Consider the following 20,160-nt stretch of genomic DNA (forward strand, 5'->3'; position numbering starts at 1 on the left):
GTGCCTCCACAAGAAGCAATATGTGCTTCATCAGAAGCAAATCTGTGCTTTTCATGAAAAAAAATTCATCCTTTTCTCCTTTTCTAGAAGCACGGCTGAATCAAATATGTGACTCCACGAAAAGCAAATCTATGTTTCTCGTGGAAGCACAAAATTTTTTCGTGCAATTTTTTTGCATGAAAACCAGGCGACAATCAAAAAGTAAAGAAACCTCAAAAAACCCCATCTAAAATCTGAAAACACATAGAAAATAAAATCCCGAGGAGCGCCCAACACGCGACATGTGGCAGCGCCTGAACAACCCACTTTGTGTGCTGCCCACAAGAGTGACCGTTGTGGTGCTCTCGCAAGGGGTAACCCTCGACTAGTTGTTCTTGAATCCGTGTCTTTGTTTCGTTCATACCGAGACAGAGGTATGCTTGCCTAAGGGAGCGTGCAAAGTGGTTCGGCCCACTAGTGTTAGTTTACTGTTTTGTTCGTATTTTTTTTTCATTTGAAATATTCTTAAATATACAATTTGAATAACAATTGAGTTAATTGGCTTAAAGAGGTTAAAAAATGTGCACTGTGAATATGTCATAATGTAGTTTAGAAAGTTTGTTTTCATAATTTTAATAAATGTTCATAACATTCAAGAAAATTGTTTGTGACATTTAAAATACACACCCATTTTCAAAAATATATTTGACATTTCAAAAATATTATACAATGTAAAAACATTTTTCATGTAATCAACTTTCCCCTACCTTTCAAACAAATTTATGTTATTACATTTGAAATAATGTTCATGATTTTAAAAAATATGTCTTGATATTTTATAAAATATTTGCACAATGTAAAAAATGTTCCCATAGTTCTAAGAAATAGTTTTGTAACATTCAAAAATTGTTTCAACATGTATTTAAAACATGTTTAACACATATTTGGAAAAAATGTTCAAAATACGTAAAATCTTGATCATGTATTTCAAAAACATTAAACATGTAATTATTTTAGGTGCACTAAAAAATTATAGTGTTTATGAGATAAAATAGACATCAAAACATATATTATAAAAATGTTAAATTTTATGAAATAATGTGTTTGAGTACTTTTTGGACCAGAAGACACCTAGGAAACTAACAGCGAGGGCAAATTTAGGACAGTATGACTGTCAGACCAACGGATGAAGGATGGCAACATCTGATTAACCAGATGAGCAATTCAAGATAAGCACAAAAGGATTTGATTTAGCAATAACTTAATCCACATTTAAACTTGGCCAAACAAGTAAGTACTTCAGAGTATAGTAGTCTTTAATGATTTTTTGATGACCCAACTCGGTGGCATTTAATCAAGAGCTTGCTTCTCTTCTGTCATCCCTTCTCCCTCCTTAAACTAAGTAAAGATATAATACTTTAGTTTTTATAGCCTGCTTATATCACTTTATTGTACTTACTCTTATTCGGTTTGATCTCAGGAATGAATTCAATGCAAATAAAAGGTCCAAAACTGATCGAAACAAATTAATGCTGGCCTTGGTTTCTCTCCTCGAAACGAATTAATCCTCATGTATTTATCCTTATTACCAAGGCACAACGTCATAGCAGATCGATCACAGCAAACGATTCCTCCGTCTGTCTCCCCGGAAACGTTCGATACTCTCGGCCATCCTCAGGGACAGTTAGCAATGGCGTACAGCCTGAAGATGGCCTGTGTCGCCATCGCTCTCGCCGCCACCGCGCTCCTCTTCACCATCCCACGATCTCAAGGTATAACACGCGTAGCGGCTCGACATGTGCGCGAGCAAATATTTGCATTTTTTCTGTTGCGATCGCTGATTGTTTTTTCTGCCGTGATTGATGACCAGCATGGGATGCGGACATGGTGCCAGTGGGGGCGCCGGAGCACGCGTTGACGGCGATCCCGGGCGGCGGCGCAGGGACGTTGGCAGCGGGGGCGCCGGTGTGCCTCCAGTGCCGGTGCTGCTCCAGGTCGAACTCGGGCAGCTGCCAGATCACCAGCTGCTGCTCCACCTTCAACTGCGACCCCACCGGCAAGTGCAACGTCGTGCAACAGAAGTGCGGCTGCAACGGCTGCTAACCGGCCGGTCATCACCGTGCTAGCTGCCTCCGTGCCAATTTTTTCTATGGAGGAGCCAAATGTTTTCTTTGAAAAATAAAATCTCCCGTCTATTTTGTGTACTGCCAAATGAAATTGTTCCATCGTCGTGTTCGCGGGCCACAAATGCAGAGATATTACTATGTTATTACTGGGCCTAATAGAGGCCCACTATGTTATTGCAAGAAGGGGCAATTAAATTAGGCCACATTCTTCAGCCCGTGAAGTCTGTTGAAACCTCCCCGTGAATTTAGTATTATCGTTTTCAAACTCGCTTTAAAAAGGGCGGATTTTGAATTTTTTTGCCACGATTTACTTCACACTTTGACAATTAGCCACTCGTTACTTTGTGTTTGCTTATTTGCCACTGGTTAGTTTGGACTTGGATGTTTTGCCCCTGTCACGAGGGACCCGTGTGGAAATCACCAGATTGCCCATGCCTGTCCAATTCACCAAGGAGATGAGCTCGTCTCCTCGCTCGTTCCCAATCCGTCTCTTGTCCGTCGCTACTGGTCCTCGACGGAAGACGGCGGCGGCTCGTCCCGGCGGTTCCCCGTGGTCATCGCGTGCTTGTCATGATGCAGGTGATGCTGTTTGCCGCCGCCGGTCCCGCATGCTCGTGCATTGCCGTCGCTCTGTTATGCCGCCGCTGCTTCTTCATGCCTTCCCATACTATTGCTGCTGTTCGTGGCCGGCCCATACTGCTGCTGTTGTTCGTGGCCATGTGTGCTACTGCTGCTTACTGGTGGTCGGCGGAAGGCGCGGTGGAGGCGCTCGCTGCTGCCTGACTCCACTTGGGCGCCGTCATGTTCGGCCTTAGCATGTACGTACATGGGCGCCGCCGTCTTTGCTGCTGCTCCCCGCCACTGCATGTTGCTGCTGCCTATCGGCTAGCTCGAGCCGGCATGCCCGCTGCGTGTAGAGGAGCGTCGCCGTCGACTGCCGTGCGAACATGGGATGAGGATTGAGTTCGTCCCGTGCGTCGAGTTCGTGGCAAACATGCACATAAGGGTATATTTGTCCACTGTATTGTGCATATAATATGTTTGTCATTTGCAATTATTGTTTGTGTGCGAAAAAGTGGCAAAAGATCAATTACAATCTAAGCAGTGGCAAATTGTCAAAGTTCAAAGTAAGTAGTGGCTGAAAATCAAATCGCCCCTTTAAAAAAGGCATGTGATTCTGTTTTGCCGGCCGTTCTGATTTTCTCTCCCAAGTCCAAATGGTGCTCCTAGATCCATAATATATGCATCTCCACCATCGCGCCATTGTTGGCCCTTGGTCAGATCACCTTCCTGTCTCGACTAACATACCAGTTTCATGTAGTCTATTTCGATTGCATTGTTGTGCTTTTACATATTAAATCCGAGTTACACATGTTCGACTCAAATACCTAACTTCCAATATACACCAAGTCCAGTTGTAACGCTATACACATATTTGACACCAACTCTAACATCAAGCTAGGAGTAGAGTTACCTAAAAAAAGCTATAAGTACGAGAGTCTAAATATAAAGCTTTGCCTAATGTTATTGCAGAGGTAATGGGGCACAATCTTCTCATGGAGCTTGACATGTATGGACACAAAATAACGTATTTGCGTTTCCATAATCCGGGAGCCACCTAATTATCAACCAATCCTATTTTTCGGGCAAGAACCACACTTTGTAAGATAAAAGAGTTATACACGTGGCTTTGGTATTTTGTTTCATCATCTCTCGAGTTTAGGTAGCCGATGGATTCACCCAACCATTTTATTGGACTTTTTGAAGACTTCAATTGGTTGGGTTCTAGGAGCTATTTTAGAAAAACTTTTAGTTAGTTTTTCTGTTGAAATATCTTTGTTTGGATTAAAAAATCACTTGTAATTCACCACGATAATTAGATGATCTCTTAGCACGGTATCTCTCACCCCATATTTAGGTATATTTAGTTATTGAAAATAAGAACAAGAGATAACTTATTCTACATGTATTTTTATTGACATCTCTAAATTATGTGACAAGATTAAGATAATGTTGTCTTATAGACCACGGTACAAGCCCATATGTCCTTAGAGAACCACAGTTAGTTAGCAGTTCTGACTGTAATATAGTATCCGGTTGTATAGATTAGAGTGGATCCGTTTAAACCAGCTATCTTATAACTCAAGTTTGTACCATGTTTTCATGAATACACCATGGAGAGGTGTACCAGTAACATGGAAGAAGAGCAAGACGACAGATACAACTGATACAACGCCTTGTGGCACACCACACACATCTACCACAGTTACAAACGGTGCACAACTCGCCTAGTCCAACTCAAGCCATGAATGGCAAATAGGAAGGACACAGAGCCCGAGGCCGCCTCACAATCGATGCCGAACACGACAGAAGCATGACGAAAACTCTAGGTCACACTAGCTCAATGTACCCTGCACTCTTGCGCCTAAGAGGCCGACAAGTGAGTGGGAGACAACCGAACTAGAGGAAGAAGTCACCCAACAGGTCTCGACGGCGATGTACATTGGCCCATGTGCCAACGGTAACCAACACCAAACACCACACCGCCCAAGCTTCGCGAGATCGACGAAGTAACCAACACCAGCCTCCACTGTGCTATAGCCCTGGGCACCTAGACATGACTTCCAAGGAAGGGATGACGCCGCAACAACGTCGCTGACGGGTCCGACGAACCGGACCTAAGGTTTACCCTGGTGCCTGATGGGACAATCAAGATCAAGAGAGTGAATTGAAAAAACCACCACATTTGGGGCATCATTTGCAAGAAACCACGAGGTCACTAATCATTTGCAAAAACCACAACGCATTTAGTAAAATTTTTGCAGTTTGCACTGATAGGACGATTTGATGCGTTTGAACGCGTTTCCGGCAGTTGGAGCCCGATTTCCCCCTACGTGGCATAACGGCTGGGAGACGGCGCCGTCTGCTCGAGACGACTTCGTCGGCTCGCATCGGACAGACCGACTGCGCCGCCCCACTCCATAGTTCTAGCTCTCTGCTCTATTTCTCTCTCGCGCTCTCAACCTTCCTCGGCCTCCTTTCCTCTCCGCTCGTCGACAGCCGCCATGGTGTCTTGGAGCAACAGCGAGAGCAGTGAGGACTCTGACGTGCAGTTCATCTCTTCCTACGCCTCCCCTATTAAGCACTACAAGAAATATGTTAACTTGTGACCTTCTGTTAGTGACCCTGGAAGAATTGGTCATAGATCTATGACCATTTCAGACCAATTGGTCAAAAGTTGTTCGGGGGCTCCAAAACCTAAATTATAACGACCATTTTGGTCAGAAAGGTCGTAATTTCCTTACATGAAATGGTCATAAAGCAGATAGCACTGGTCTGCTGCCTTATTTCTAGCTGATCATGACCAATATAGATGGTCATAACCTTGTAAATTGTGGTGGGTTGCTATGACTAGGCGCCACCTCATCAGTTTTGCCTATGTGTCATGTCCATGTGGCAGTTTTTGCCCTAGGTTGTGAAGCAACCTATGTTTCTGTCATTCTCAAAATTCCCAAAAAAATCTCATAAATTCTTTGGGTCATATCTTCATCAAATATGTAAAAATCCTTCCTTGCCTAGTTCAAAACTAATTCAACAATATTCATTTTCCTATTTTGTTCACGACAGCACTTTATGAAGGAAGTGCTATTTATATATTCTTGATTGCCCTTGGAATTTTTGGACACTCTTTCCTATCCAAATCATTACCGCATGACAAAATTCAGCTCCACTTGCCTAGCAAATATTCCTCCACAAATTTCCAAAGTTTTTGTCCACCTAGAAGCATTGTGAAGGAAGTACCTTTTTTATATATCGAAATGACATGAAATTTATACAGTTCCTTCATATTCCCAAATTATCACCCTCCTCCAAATTGCAGCTCAGTCAAATCATCTATGTGAGCCCAGGTTCAATTTATATTTTATGGCCAAATTGGCACGTTGCAAAGCAAGTGTTATCTAGACCCCTCCTATTACCCTCAAACTTTTCGGGCACTCTTCCATACCCAAAGCATTGCCACATGATAATATTCAGCTCAATTTTCCTAGTAAATCTTTCTCAGGAAATTTTCAAATTTTCTACCTCGAGAGAAGCTTTGTGAAGTAAGTACTAGCTAGGCTTACCCAAATGATCTGAAAATTTACCAGCGCATGACCATACCTATGTAACTTACCTACACCAATTTTAGCTCATTTCATTCATCCAATCTCTCTCACTAGTTTCCCCAAGTTTCTGTTCATAGAAGAGAATTGTGAAGGAAGTACCACTTTGGCATTTCCAAATAGTATCCATTTCTACAGTGGTTTCCTATGCCCAAATAACCATCCTCCACCTAATGCCAGCTCAATCCGTTCATTATTTTGAGCCGAGCTTCAACATTCGTAGTTATGTCTAGTGTGGTAGTTCGCAAAGCAAGTACCACCTAGGCTCCTCCTTTTGAGCTGAAAATTTGTGAAGACGGTCTTCTTAGTAACTGATTATCCTCAGCCAAAACTCACGCCCATTAGCCATGTACATTTCTCGCACCGCTAATCAAACACTTGGCTGTTAATTCATGTTTGAGCATCGATCGGTCTCCTCGTGAGAATCTTATGTTGTAATTTTCTTCCTAGCACCAACCTGGGGAGTGCCCAACCCACTAGACATGCCTAGGCCACCCAGAACGCATGGCAACGCCACGGTCACGCGGTGACCACGCGACGGGCATGCGAGTTTACGCGCTCTAGAGTTGGGGCCCTCGGCCACTGCCCAAACCTCTACGTATCGCCACCAAACCATGTATTTATAATTAAATAGGTCCTTATGTAACTATAAATGATTTTTGGAAAAATAAATAGCAAACTATGAGGCAACTGCAGTTCAAATTTGACCCGCTTCCTACTGAATCGGTGGAAATTTATCTTTTTCACGAGAGGTGGATCAAAAAAATTTACACCCAACCATTTTGTCAATTGTGCATTAAATATGGCCTAGTATTTTATAGAAATGATTTGGTACAATTTTGCAACAATTATTTGGTAGTTCCTTCACAAAAAACCTCCTTTTGGGCACTCGAAAAATGGAAAATGGTTTTTTCGTCCAACGAAAATGAAAACTTCCTTAGGCAACATTATTTTCCATTCCAACATGCACCCTTGTGCACAATATGAGATCATTTGAACAAACTATGCATGAATGTGGCCATAAGATTGATCATTTGGCTTGAAAGCCATTGACCTTCACACATGATAGCTCATTTCTGAGAACACTTTTTTAAAATAATTATCGTATTACAAGTTTATTATTTTTTCCGGAAACTTAATCACATATAATGAGACAATGCGAAGGTTTTCCAATTTTTTGATTTTTTTATGCCCGTTTCAAAATGTGGTCAAAACGGCGGGCTTGACCATTCCTAGGTAGCGGTTGAATCTTGGAATTTTTTTGGTGTTTCTCTGATTAAATAGATACTTATGTACCTATAAATGATTTTTGGAAAAAATAAAGAGCAAACTACGAGGTAGCTATAGTTCAAATTTGACCCGCTTCCAACTGAATCGGTGGAAATTTGTCTTTTTCATGAGAGGTGGATAAAAAAAATTTACACCCAACCATTTTGTCAATTGTGCATTAAATATGGCCTAGTATTTTATAAAAATGATTTGGTCCAATTTTGCAACAATTATTTGGTAGTTCCTTCACAAAAAAACCTCCTTTTGGGCACTCAAAAAATGGAAAATGGTTTTTTCGTCCAACGAAAATGAAAACTTCCTTAGGCAACATTGTTTGCCATTCCAATATGCACCCTTGTGCACAATATGAGATCATTTGAACAAACTATGCCATGAATGTGGTCATAAGATTGATCATTTGGCTTGAAAGCCATTGACCTTCACACATGATAGCTCATTTCTAAGAACACTTTTTTAAAATAATTATTGTATTACAAGTTTATTATTTTTCCCGGAAACTTAACCACATATAATGAGACAATGTGAAGGTTTTCCAATTTTTTGATTTTTTTGAATTTTTTATGCCCGTTTCAAAATGTGGTCAAAACGGCGGGCTTGACCGTTCCTAGGTAGCGGTTGAATCTTGGAATTTTTTTGGTGTTTCTCTGATTAAATAGATACTTATGTACCTATAAATGATTTTTGGAAAAAATAAAGAGCAAACTACGAGGTAGCTACAGTTCAAATTTGACCCGCTTCCAACTGAATCGGCGGGAATTTGTATTTTTCACCAGAGGTGGATAAAAACTTTTTACACCCAACCATTTGGTCAATTGTGCATTAAATATGTCCTAGTATTTTAGAAAATTGATTTGGTACAATTTTGCAACAAATATATGGTAGGTCCTTCACAAAAAACTCATTTTGGGCACTCGAAAAAAATGAAAAATGAATTCTTCGTCCAAAGAAAATGAAAACTTCCTTAGGCAACATTGTTTGTCATTCCAATATGCACCCTTGTGCACAATATGAGATCATTTAAATGAACTATGCCATTCCAAAATGCACCCTTGTGCAAAAAACACAAGAGAAACAAATAGAAAAACACAACTACATAAGCTTAAAAAAGTATTTGATGTGCTCCACATGTGCTATGATTGTGAATTATAAAATTGATGTGCTCCAAATTTGCAACAAATATTTGCTAGGTTATTTATAAAAATATCATTTTGGACACTCGAAAAATGAGTCTCTTACAAAAAAGCTCATATCTTAGAACACTTTTTTTAATGATATTAACAATATTCAAAGTTTGTTATTTTTACTGAAAAGTAGGTCACACTTGGTGACACAATGCGAAGGTTTTTTATTTCTGTATTTTTATAAATTTCTTAGGTCATCAAATGGTAGACATGATTCAAAATCTTATTTTCAATCGATTACGACCAATTTAAATGGTCTTAACATCATCAAAGAGGATACTTTGTTCTGATTGGTCTAAAATCAGCTCACACGGATCATGCCTTAAGCATCGTCGGATGCGCCCCGATCCAATGGCAGCCCACACCCCCCTCGTCGCTCTCACCCCGTATCCCTCTCACCCACGAAACCCTAGTCTCCTTCTCCCAATCGCCGCCGCCGCCTTCTCCCTCCCAGATCCAATCCAAGTCAGAGCCCGTCGGCCACCTCCATCTCCATTCCTGCGCGCGTCGGCCACCTCCCTGCGGCGGAGCTCGACCCCGTCAGTCTCCCCCGAAACGAAACCCACCGCCGCCGCCTTTGTCTCCCCAACCAACCACAACCCACTGGCGACCTCCTCCCACTCTCCCTCTCCCTCGCCGCCGGTGCCCCCTCGCCTCCCCTCCTGTCCTCTTGTCTCCCTACTAGGCCCCAGATCGACTCGGCCTTCTCCTTCTCAGGCCACGACCAGATCCGCTCCGGCGTTCCCGCATCGGCGCCATCATGGACCTTCCTCCTCCTTCTCCACGACCACGCTGCGGCAGAGGAATCCTCCTCCTCCCACCGCCACCGCCACTGCGCCCTCCTCCTTCCACCTCCACATCCATCCATCCATCCCTTCCTCCCTCCTCGCGCTTGAAACCCTAGCCCGCGGGCGGGCATGTCGACCGAGCTCAGGATCTGTAGCATCCTCTTCTCCTCCAAGAGCAAGAACATGAACGTCCGCAAGGGTATGCGATGAATCCCTTCTCTTCTTCTGGCCTTCTTCATCTCCGCATCTGATTCGTGCGTGCGGCCGTCTATGCAGTCAGTTTGCTCCCTCCGATCTGCTCTGCTTGCGTGAAGGGGCCCGGCCAAGGAGAAGCTGCTGCTTCAGCTTTTTCCTCCTCCCTGATGTGTGTAGGTGGTAAGCCATCTCCATCTCCCTCCTCCTCTCTCACCCCCATCTCGTCTCTGTAGGCAAGCAGTCTACATGTTAGCAGGCACATGAGTCAATCAAAACACCTTTTTGATTCATATATACATGTTCTGAGAGGAGAACCGTGTTAAGGAATATATCACCGTGTGTGATGCATATTTCCTTCCCAACTGAATTCCGAGGTTGTATTCATTTCCTCGAAGAAATGTTTGAACCTTTTGCTGTAAATTTGTAGATTGATTTTAGTTGCCACAACATTTTCTGTTGCTTGCCTGAATGAAATCAGTAGTCACTATTCAGATAACTGAATAATTAGACACTCTTGTGTGTAGTCTCTGTTGGAAATATATACTGTGCTTGACAGAATGGCAAATGAATAATAATTAGGAAACATTTATTTGCTAGGGATGAAATTGTAGTCCCAATCTCTGATTCACTGCAAATTGTAGTCCTAATCTCTGTAATTGTTTATAAATGGATGAAATTCTAGTGTATCAGTACAATAATCTCTTAAGGTTGCTTACATTTTGGTTCAGAGCACGGACGACATCCGATGTTTAGACCATAAATTGACTACTGTGTAACATTATGGTCGATGCCTTTTCTTTTCTAATCATCCCTGGTTCCATTATATCAGAATGAAACCAGAGTAGTACAAAGTCCAGCTAAATTAGTTACTATGAAGCATTATCGAATGTTGTTCTTCCCTGCTCTTACTGGCGTCCTTTTAAGTCCATATGTGTTTTTGTAGTTGAAGGAGTTCAATCTGGGCAGCCGGAGGCGTACGAGTTCTAGGACATGCGCCGCCCATCGTTGACCTCCAGGTCATCAAGAACGCCTGGGACGGCAAGAGCTACCTCCTCATGCAGGTACCAATACATCTTCATACACGCGCACACATTGGTTAATCTATAGATTGATTGATCAGCAATGGCACGACGTTTTCTGCAGAGCACGTCTAAGATGGCGAGCAGGACGAGGTACTGCATGGGGAGGATCAAGTCTTTCGTTGTCCCCCTCGCCAACTACTCCCTCGACAGCACCGGCTCTCCAGGTACACGTATACCAAGCAGAGTATGCAAGTACTTGTACACCGCACCGCGTATGCAGCTTCCAGAGTAATTTCCTTGTTTCCACGTCTGCTTGCAGTGTCCCAAGTATACACGTTTATTCTAGTTATATGCTTGCAAGGTTAGATCATAGTCTGACAGTTTGTTTGCACAGTATGCTGTCATTTAGCTGCAGTTAATCAGCTTATGTACTAGGCGTTCCTAAAACCTTAGGCCATAAGCAACGAGTGACATGATGATGTATCCCTCCTACATCCTAGCTCTCTATGGAGTAGGGCTGTTGTTCCACCGTTGCGAGCTAACTTGATGTGTTCTGTTTTGGAGTATGTAATGTTACTCTCTTTTTGGCCAGCTGGGTGCTTTTCTAGTTCAACATAACATCTTTGGCTTGAGTTCTCTTTTCATTATTTGTATAATTGAAAATTGGAAATTCTGCCCTCTGCCATTTTGGACCCTGGTGATTCATTGGGAATTTTCCATGCCCCTTGGAATCTAACACGTCCTTCTCCACATCTTAAACTAACAAGCATGGGTTATGAGTTTAGCTATGAAGTTCTTTTTGTTTGTCGTGTGTTGTAAAATTCCTGGTTGTTTATTCTTGTTGGCTAAGTATATGGTATGACAATTTTTGTAGGTGAACGTTCCGAAGACCAAGAAGACCTACTGCAAGAACAAGGAGTGCAAGAAGCACACCCTCCACAAGGTTACCTAGTACAAGAAAGGCAAGGATAGCCTTTCTGCATGTTTATTTGGATCCACTGAACCTTTGCACGGCTAATCTCTCAAGTTTGTATATACATAGACAGGTTTTTTGAAAGTGTGACTCCATAGTATTGAGAAGTAATCATGTTTCCTTTAGTTTTCTGATGTGAAAGTTTCTTGAAAGTAGAGCTTTTCTTAACTAATCAAGAACTCGACTCTTTTCCCCTGACATCGTCGTTGCCCAGTCCAAGTCCGTTTGTGCTTGTAATAACGGAGTATTTGTACTTGTTTACAATGTTTTTAGGAACTGGTATGAAAGCTGCCCTTAACACGAACATAGTATACCACAGTATATATACTACCAAATATAATTTAGCATCTTGTTTTCGTCAATTGATGTGTTCCTGCTTCCTGTTGTCAAGCCCAAACCCACTGAATTACCTAGTATCTCTGTTCGTCTCTTCATATCGAAGCTCATCAAACTTGTCAGCTCTATGCTTTCATCTTGATTTGTACATCATCCTGAAATATATAATCATGCTTTCATTCTGATTTGTACACCATCCTGGATGGTCTTCCCAAATGATGCTCATAGCATTTCTGTTAGCCTGCGTTACAACTCATTTTTTTATTTAAAGAACAACCAAGTGGCACAGTGGTTCTACTTCTCATAAATTGACAGAAAGGTTCTAGCATGTTTTCATTTGCAAGTAAAACTCGACCTTCTTTTAGTTGAGTGAATATGTTTCAGATATGGAACGTTTTACAGTACATTTCTTTCCTTCTAAATGTGAATTCATGTACATCATCAAGCATTTCACATTTGCTGTAGCACTATGTAATGGTGTACTTCTTTTAGAAATTCTGCTCCTTACGTTTATAAATTCTACATATGGTTTCTCATCACTTGGTATATATATAGCACGTTTTGGGCAATGAATTATTCAACGTTCTATGTTAAAGCTTTCAACCTTGAAATCACATATTTGTTTGGGCATGTGCTATATGTACCATTTTAGAAGTAGTCCACATATTTCTGTCCTGCTATAGTCTTTTTTAAACTTCTTATGAGATTGAAGTATTCGTTCTGATTTCTGGTTTGCTGATTGTTGTAGACAGATGTTTGAAACCTCTTAACCGTGGACGACAACTACTTGAGAAGGACCATCATCACCCATCAAGTACGCCATTGAGGTAATTCACCAGTCCCTCCAGCACCAACTATCTATTTTCTCTAGTATGCTTAGGTTTTTCATGCTGTTGTGGTAGCCCCATTGCTGTTGCGTTGAATCTCATGCCACCGCTAGTGCGCCTGCGGCTTGATGTGCTGTGATCTTTATCTGTGTAGGTTTTGTTTGATGATATGCTTAGATTATGATCATAAGCATGGTGGTTTGATGATGCTGAGGCCAGCTGTTAAACCATGATATAGTTGCTGGAACTGAGCTTAATATTCATGTCTGTATGTGTGTGTGTGTCGAGTAAAGTTGTGGTTTGTGCTGCTCCTTTATAACGTGATGAAACAAAGAATGTCCTTTACTCCTTTTTTGAATGGAATGTTCATAATATATTGTCTCCAGTTTTTCTAATTTTTATCAGCTGATTCATGTAACAGGGCGTCTGTGGAAGGCCCAGTCCTGACTCTCCAGTGAGCCGACATTTGATCGCTATTGAAGGAGCTACATGTAGAAGAAGAAAATACTTGTAGAGCTTGTAACTGATTCCCATAGTTGTAGAGCTTGTATCAACTAAGCTTGTATTACGTGTAACTTGTAGAACTTGTAAATGCTACAGCTTGTAGGACGTGTCATTTGTAGAGCTTGTAAATAAGCTTGTATATGCTACAACTTGTAGGACGTGTCATTTGTAGAGCTTGTATTGAATCTGGCTATTGTTATTTGAAGTATCTTGTGTGTTTTTTCCTTGCCAATTTAACTACTGGTTATTTTCTTATTGTCAAATTGAAATATGAAGAATCTGGGCCTAATAGCTAGGACCCACTTATCAGAACCTGACAAGTGGGACCTGTTTGACTAGTGGACCCATTTTATAAAAAAACTAAAACTGTTGTACAAAAAGGCCATGACCCATGAAATAAAAAGGCCGAATTGTTGGGCTTGGCCCATGAAGTCTGACAAAAAATTGACAGGAAAAATATATATAGAAAGGCTGAATTAATGGGCTCGGCCCATATAAACACCGAATTGGACCGGGCTGAATCTTGTGCCACGTCAGATTGCCACGCTGGATGCCTACGTGGCCTGGGGAGGTTGCTAGTGACCAAAACGCCACAGTAGACGTATTTTGGTCATAAACGTCTATGACCATTCCAGAAGAAAGGTCGCTATAGTCAGTTTATGACGGCCAGCTTTTAACCTTATGTTTTTGGTCACAAAAAGGTCACAAATGGAAATTTGTGACCATTCAGTGACCAATAGTGGTGGTCACAAGTTGACATATTTCTTGTAGTGAAGGTCAGTTGGTTCGACCAGGACTGGATTTATGGTTTCGATTTGGGCATTTGGGATTTAGGATTTGTGTGGCTTCAACTCTATTTGAACCAGTTATTTTGGCTTGCCCAGATCCCAGCTACAATCGATGACCCGTTGTACACTGGTGCTGCTGACAATTTGAGGGTGATGTGCGAGCATGTCAAGCTAGGGAAGAAATGTGTTGCATTTGAGGGGATGAGCACTGGAGAAGGTTCATTGCTTGTGCCCTAGAAGTAAGTTAGCAAATTAGTTGCAAAGTATCAGTTAACCTCTCCTATGCAGTATAGCAATTTTGTTCTAGGGTTTACCGTACGTTGTTCATAGGAACTGTTCATTGTTCATAGATACTGTTCATTGTTCATAGTCACAGTTCATGTTAGGGATGAACATGCTCACAATAATTGCTGTTTAGTGTCAGTTGACTTGATCTAACCGAATCTGCACCTTAACTGTAACTTTAACTTAACTGAATATGTAACCTGTGGCAACATATTTGAACTATTTTTTTGTATTCCAGGGAGTTAATAATTATGGATTAGTGCAGTGGATAGATTAGGAGTGGCCAGATCATCTACATAATGCCCTCCACAAACTGTGGCTTATGTATGAGGATAGCAACCATGCCAATAGGATGGCATGCCTGGAACATTCATGTACTATGCACAATCTAACACAAAAAAAATCAGTTGCATGAGACTTATGAGAAGATTTTTGAAGATGTGAACAACCTCTTGGATTCCCAGGATAATCTGCCACAGGTAAATGATCAAGATGATGCTGAGAGCAGCATGGAAAAGGATGTTGAGATCAAAAAATTGAAGGCAGTTGTTGACCAATTGAAGTTCGTTCATGTTGCTCAAGGCAATGTCATTAGGAATTTGAAGTTCAATCATCTACAAGGGAAGGAAAAGATGAGCTCTAATAAGAGGACTTCGGAGTTTAGCTTTGCTGACCAGAAGAAAGAGAAAGAGAAGCTGGATCTTTACATTGCTAAGTTGATTAAAGAGAAGGATAAGTTGAGCATTGAGAAGAGTGCTTTGTAGTGTTGTGTTGCTGACCTGAAGAAAGCAGGTGAAAATAACAAGAGGAAGCTGAAGGAGATCAAGGGTATTTGTGATGTCTGATAACCCACAAGTATAGGGGATCGCAACAGTTTTCGAGGGTAGAGTATTCAACCCAAATTTATAGATTCGACACAAGGGGAGCCAAAGAATATTTGAAGGTATTAGCAGCTGAGTTTTCAATTCAACCACACCAAGAGATTAATTATCTGCAGCAAAGTGATCACTAGCACAGTAATATGATAGTTTTGATAGTAGTGACAGCAGCAACAGCAACAGTAACAGTGATAGCAGTAATTTGTAGCAAGTGTAACAGTGACGATAACAACAGTAACGCAGCAAGATCAATATAAATAAATTCTTAGGCATTGGATCGGTGACTTGTTCGATGATATTCATCATGTGACAGTTATAACCTAGGGCGATACGGCACTAGCTCCAGTTCATCGATATAATGTATGCACGTATTCCGTAAATAGTCATACGTGCTTTATTAAAAGAACTTGCATGACATCTTTTGTCCTACCCTCCCGTGGCAGCGGAGACCATAATGGAAACTAAGGGATATTAAGGCCTCCTTTTAATAGAGAACCGGAACAAAGCATTAACACATAGTGAATACATGAACTCCTCAAACTACGGTCATCACCGAGAGTGGGCCCGGTTGTTGTCAATCCGGGGTTGTCGGATCATAACCGTAGTAAGCGACAATAACTTGCAAGATTGGATCTAAAACATGGATATAATGATGAATTCATAAACGGTTCAGATCTGGGTTCATGGCACCGGGGCCCAAAGTGACAAGCATTAAGCATAGCAAATTTATAGCAACATCAATCTAAGAACATAGTGGATACTAGGGATCAAGCCCTAACAAAACTAACTTGATTACATGATGAATTTCATCCAACTCCTCACCGACCAGCGAGCCTACGAAGGAATTGCTCACTCCCGGTGGGGAGCATCATGGAATTGGCGATGGAGAAGCGTTGGTGATGACGAAAAACGAAGACCCCCCTCTCCGGAGCCCCAAACGGACTCTAGATCCGCCCTCCCGAGGAAGAACAGGGCTTGGCGGCGGCTCTGTCTCATGGATCGCGATAATTCTTTCTCCCTGATTTTTTTCTGGAAATATGTGATTTTATAGTATCAAGGGTGAGGGAGTCCTGGATTAGGGGGTGTCCGGATAGCCGGACTATAACCTTTGGCCGGACTCTTGGACTATGAAGATACAAGATTGAAGACTTCGTCCTGTGTCCAGATGGGACTTTCCTTGGCGTGGAAGGCAAGCTTGGCAATACGGATATGTAGATCTCCTCCCATTGTAACCGACTCTGTGTAACCCTAGCCCTCTCCGGTGTCTATATACCGGAGGGTTTTAGTCCATAGGACGAACAACAATCATACCATAGGCTAGCTTTTAGGGTTTAGCTTCTCTGATCTCGTGGTAGATCTACTCTTGTACTACCCATATCATCAATATTAATCAAGCAGGAGTAGGGTTTTACCTCCATCAAGAGGGCCCGAACCTGGGTAAAAACATCATGCCCCTTGTCTCCTGTTACCATCCGCCTAGACGCACAGTTCGGGACCCCCTACCCGAGATCCGCCGGTTTTGACACTGACATTGGTGCTTTCATTGAGAGTTCCTCTGTGCCATCGCCATCAGGAAGGATGCCTCATCCCGTCTTTAAAGATGGCACTGTTGCTCAGGGAGCTTTGGCTGTCGGCCAAACTCTCCAGCTAGGTGGTTTTCTTATGACCGCCTGTTCGGCCGCTGGGCCGACTATGACTTCTCGGGTCTTCAAAAGCAATCTTCATGTCAACTCGGAACTCGCCGAGCAGTTAGATCCAATGGAGCTCTCTTCCCTAAACGAGCTCTTGGATCGCATCGCCGCCTTGGGAGTCGCTACGGATTACGATCGAATTGGGCCTAAACCCGATCTGAGAGAGATTAACACTCCCAGGCCACCCATCACGTTGTAGTTTTGGAGGAACAATGCGGCGACCCTTCATCTATCTTAAGGACTAGCTATGTCCGGATTCCCGATCCCTCCATGCCGGATACCCGTGGAGGGGAGGACGTCACTCAAGCCCTGAACCTAGAGTCAGGCAGCGGGCTAGATTCATTGGACAACATCCAAGAATCCAAGTTTCCGAGTTCGAAAACTCCTTGGCCCTCGAGTCTCAGATTGGGTGAAGTTTCGGATTTAATTCCACCCACCCACCCAAACATAAGCAATCTATCCCAAATTAGGCAAGAGCCCGAAGAAACAGTACACCATTACTGGGCCAGATTCCTCCTAGTCATGAACAGGATAAAGGACTGCTGCGAGGAAGACGCAATTTCATTCTTCTGCAATAATTGCACGGACAAGGGAATCCTCAACGCCATAAGTTGCCGTGAAATTACACGCTTTGCCGACTTGGCATCCATAGTACGAAAGTACTGTGCGATGGAAAGCGCCTGGAAAACTGAAATAAAATTTTGGGACAATCTGGCCCTGAATACAAACCCAGTCCGAAGTAAAAGGGTGCATCATCGCCAGACACCCGGGTTAAACACCAAAAAGCAAAAACCCTCTACAGGGCATGGAACTGTACTGGAGGGATGGCTCAATGGACCCTGTAAAATTCACAGCACAGAGGGCGCCACACCAACTCATAGCCTTAGAGCATGTTGGATACTCCGGCAGGTGGCCAAAAGTAGGCGAAGATCTTCTAACCCCAGAAGCCACAGAGCACCAGCCCAGAGATACCAGTACGGTATTAACAGTCTTCGAGACTTTTGCATCAAATAATATGCGAAAACGAACACTCCGCAACCTTGCCGAAGTCTACCACGTGGCAACAATAAACCCATGGAGTGACACGCTATTACTTTTAATGCCAGTGACGAACCTAAATTCCGAACAGCCCGAGCACAAGCCGCATTGGTCCTCAGTCCAATAGTGGACGGCTTTTGACTCACCAAGGTACTCATGGATGGTGGCAGCGGATTGAACCTCATTTATGAGGAAACCCTTCGAAAAATGGAAATAGACTGGAACCGCCTTGAGCGAAGCAGCACAACCTTTCGAGGAATAATCCCTAGATGGGAAGCGCGCTGTACAGGAAAAATCACACTAGATGTGGTGTTCGGCACGCCGGATAATTACAGGTCCGAAGAGGTCACGTTCCAAGTGGCCCCGTTCAGTAGCGGATACCATGCTCTATTAGGGCGGGAGACGTTTACAATCTTCCAAGCCATACCCCATTACGGGTACATGCAGCTCAAAATGCCCGGGCCCAACGGAATCATCACTCTTGCTAGTGATCCGGACATAGCACTCCGCGCCGAAAATAAGACAGCCGCACTGGCCCTTGAGGCACTATCCGAAGCCCTAGCGGCCGAGGAACTGACTGCGCTGCGCTCCATGGTAAACAGGGACGGCGTGATACTCGATAAAAGATTCAAGTCCACCTCCTTTAAGCCGGCAGACGAAATAGTCAAATTCCAAGTCCATCCAACGGACCCTACAAAAATGGCTTCCATCGGGGCATAATTAAACCCTGATGTAGACGCCGCACTACGAGAATTCCTACGCGAAAACTGGGACATTTTTGCCTGGCACCCTTCAGACATGCCAGGAATCCCACGCAGGCTGGCCGAGCACAGCCTAAATATCCTAAAGGGATTCAAGTCAGTCAAACATGCTCTTCGGTGTTTCTCTGAACCTAAGAGACAAGCCATGGGAGAGGAGCTAGCCAAACTATTGGAGGTCGGATTCATCAGAGATATAAAACATCCGGACTGGCTAGCAAACCTGGTGATGGTACCAAAGAAGGACAAATCCTGGCGCCTGTGCGTCGATTTTAAGGACCTCAACAAGGCCTGCCCAAAGGATCCCTTCCCCCTCCCCCGCATCGATCAAATTATTGACGCTACCGTAGGACACGATTCATTGTGTTTCCTCGACGCATACTCCGGCTACCATCAAATTAAGATGGCAGAGTCAGACCAAGCCGCAACGGCATTCATCACCCCATACGGCCCATTCTGCTTCAACACAATGCCCTTCGGGCTCAAAAACGCCGGCGCAACATATCAGCGCATGATTCAGACATGTCTGGTAAACCAGATTGGAAAAACAGTGGAGGCATACGTAGATGACGTGGTCGTCAAAACCAAGCATGTCGAAACTCTAGTAGACGACTTGAGGCTCACATTCGATAACCTCCGAACATACGACATCAAGCTCAACCCAGAAAAATGCGTTTTCGGCGTACCAGCCGGAAAGCTCTTGGGCTTCATTGTATCCGGTAGAGGAATTGAAGAAAATCCAGCCAAGATCTGAGCTCTGTCACAATTGGATATCCCAAAGGACCTCAAACAAATACAAAAACTGACCGGATGCGTGGCGGCTTTAAGCCGCTTTATCTCCCGCTTGGGAGAAAAGGCATTGCCCCTTTATCGCCTCCTCCGGCGCATCAAACACTTCGAGTGGACGGATGCCGCCACGGCCGGACTCGACGAAATAAAAGCCATATTGGCAACAAACCCAGTCCTGGCCGCGCCAAACATTGGCGAACCAATGCTATTATACATTGCAGCAACTCATCAAGTTGTAAGCGCAGTGTTCGTCGTCGAACGAGAAACGGACGGACACAAATTCCCCCTTAAAAAGCCGGTTTACTATGTGTCCACCGTCCTTACTCCATGCAAGTCACGGTACCCGCATTATCAGAAGATAGCGTACGCGGTATTTATGGCATCCCGGAAGCTGTGACACTACTTTCAAGAGTGTTCGATAACGGTAGCCTCAGAAGTACCACTCAACGATATTATAAACAACCGCGACGTGACAGGACGGATTGCCAAATGGGCCATTGAGCTCCTCCCGTTCGACATAACTTAAAAGCCACGACGAGCTATTAAGTC

At 43.2% G+C, this 20,160-nt stretch overlaps 1 protein-coding gene across 1 annotated transcript; it reads left to right on the top strand.

Moving 5' to 3' along the window:
- The first annotated feature begins 1,597 nt into the window (after positions 1-1,597).
- LOC125541437 lies at positions 1,598-2,339 on the top strand. The gene is made up of 2 exons (XM_048704850.1): positions 1,598-1,751; positions 1,850-2,339. The coding sequence occupies exons 1-2, from the start codon at positions 1,670-1,672 to the stop codon at positions 2,080-2,082; spliced, it is 315 nt and encodes a 104-aa protein (XP_048560807.1). The 5' UTR covers positions 1,598-1,669; the 3' UTR covers positions 2,083-2,339.
- The last annotated feature ends 17,821 nt before the right edge of the window (positions 2,340-20,160 follow it).

Source organism: Triticum urartu, chromosome 2, assembly GCF_003073215.2.
Source record: "Triticum urartu cultivar G1812 chromosome 2, Tu2.1, whole genome shotgun sequence".
In the NCBI taxonomy this organism is placed as follows: domain Eukaryota; kingdom Viridiplantae; phylum Streptophyta; class Magnoliopsida; order Poales; family Poaceae; genus Triticum; species Triticum urartu.

Excerpts from the sequence above, each read along its gene's own strand:
- LOC125541437 (XM_048704850.1), top strand. The coding sequence starts at position 1,670 with ATGGCGTACAGCCTGAAGATGGCCTGTGTCGCCATCGCTCTCGCCGCC. Across the intron at positions 1,752-1,849 it reads CACCATCCCACGATCTCAAG|CATGGGATGCGGACATGGTG; the intron begins GTATAACACGCG and ends ATTGATGACCAG.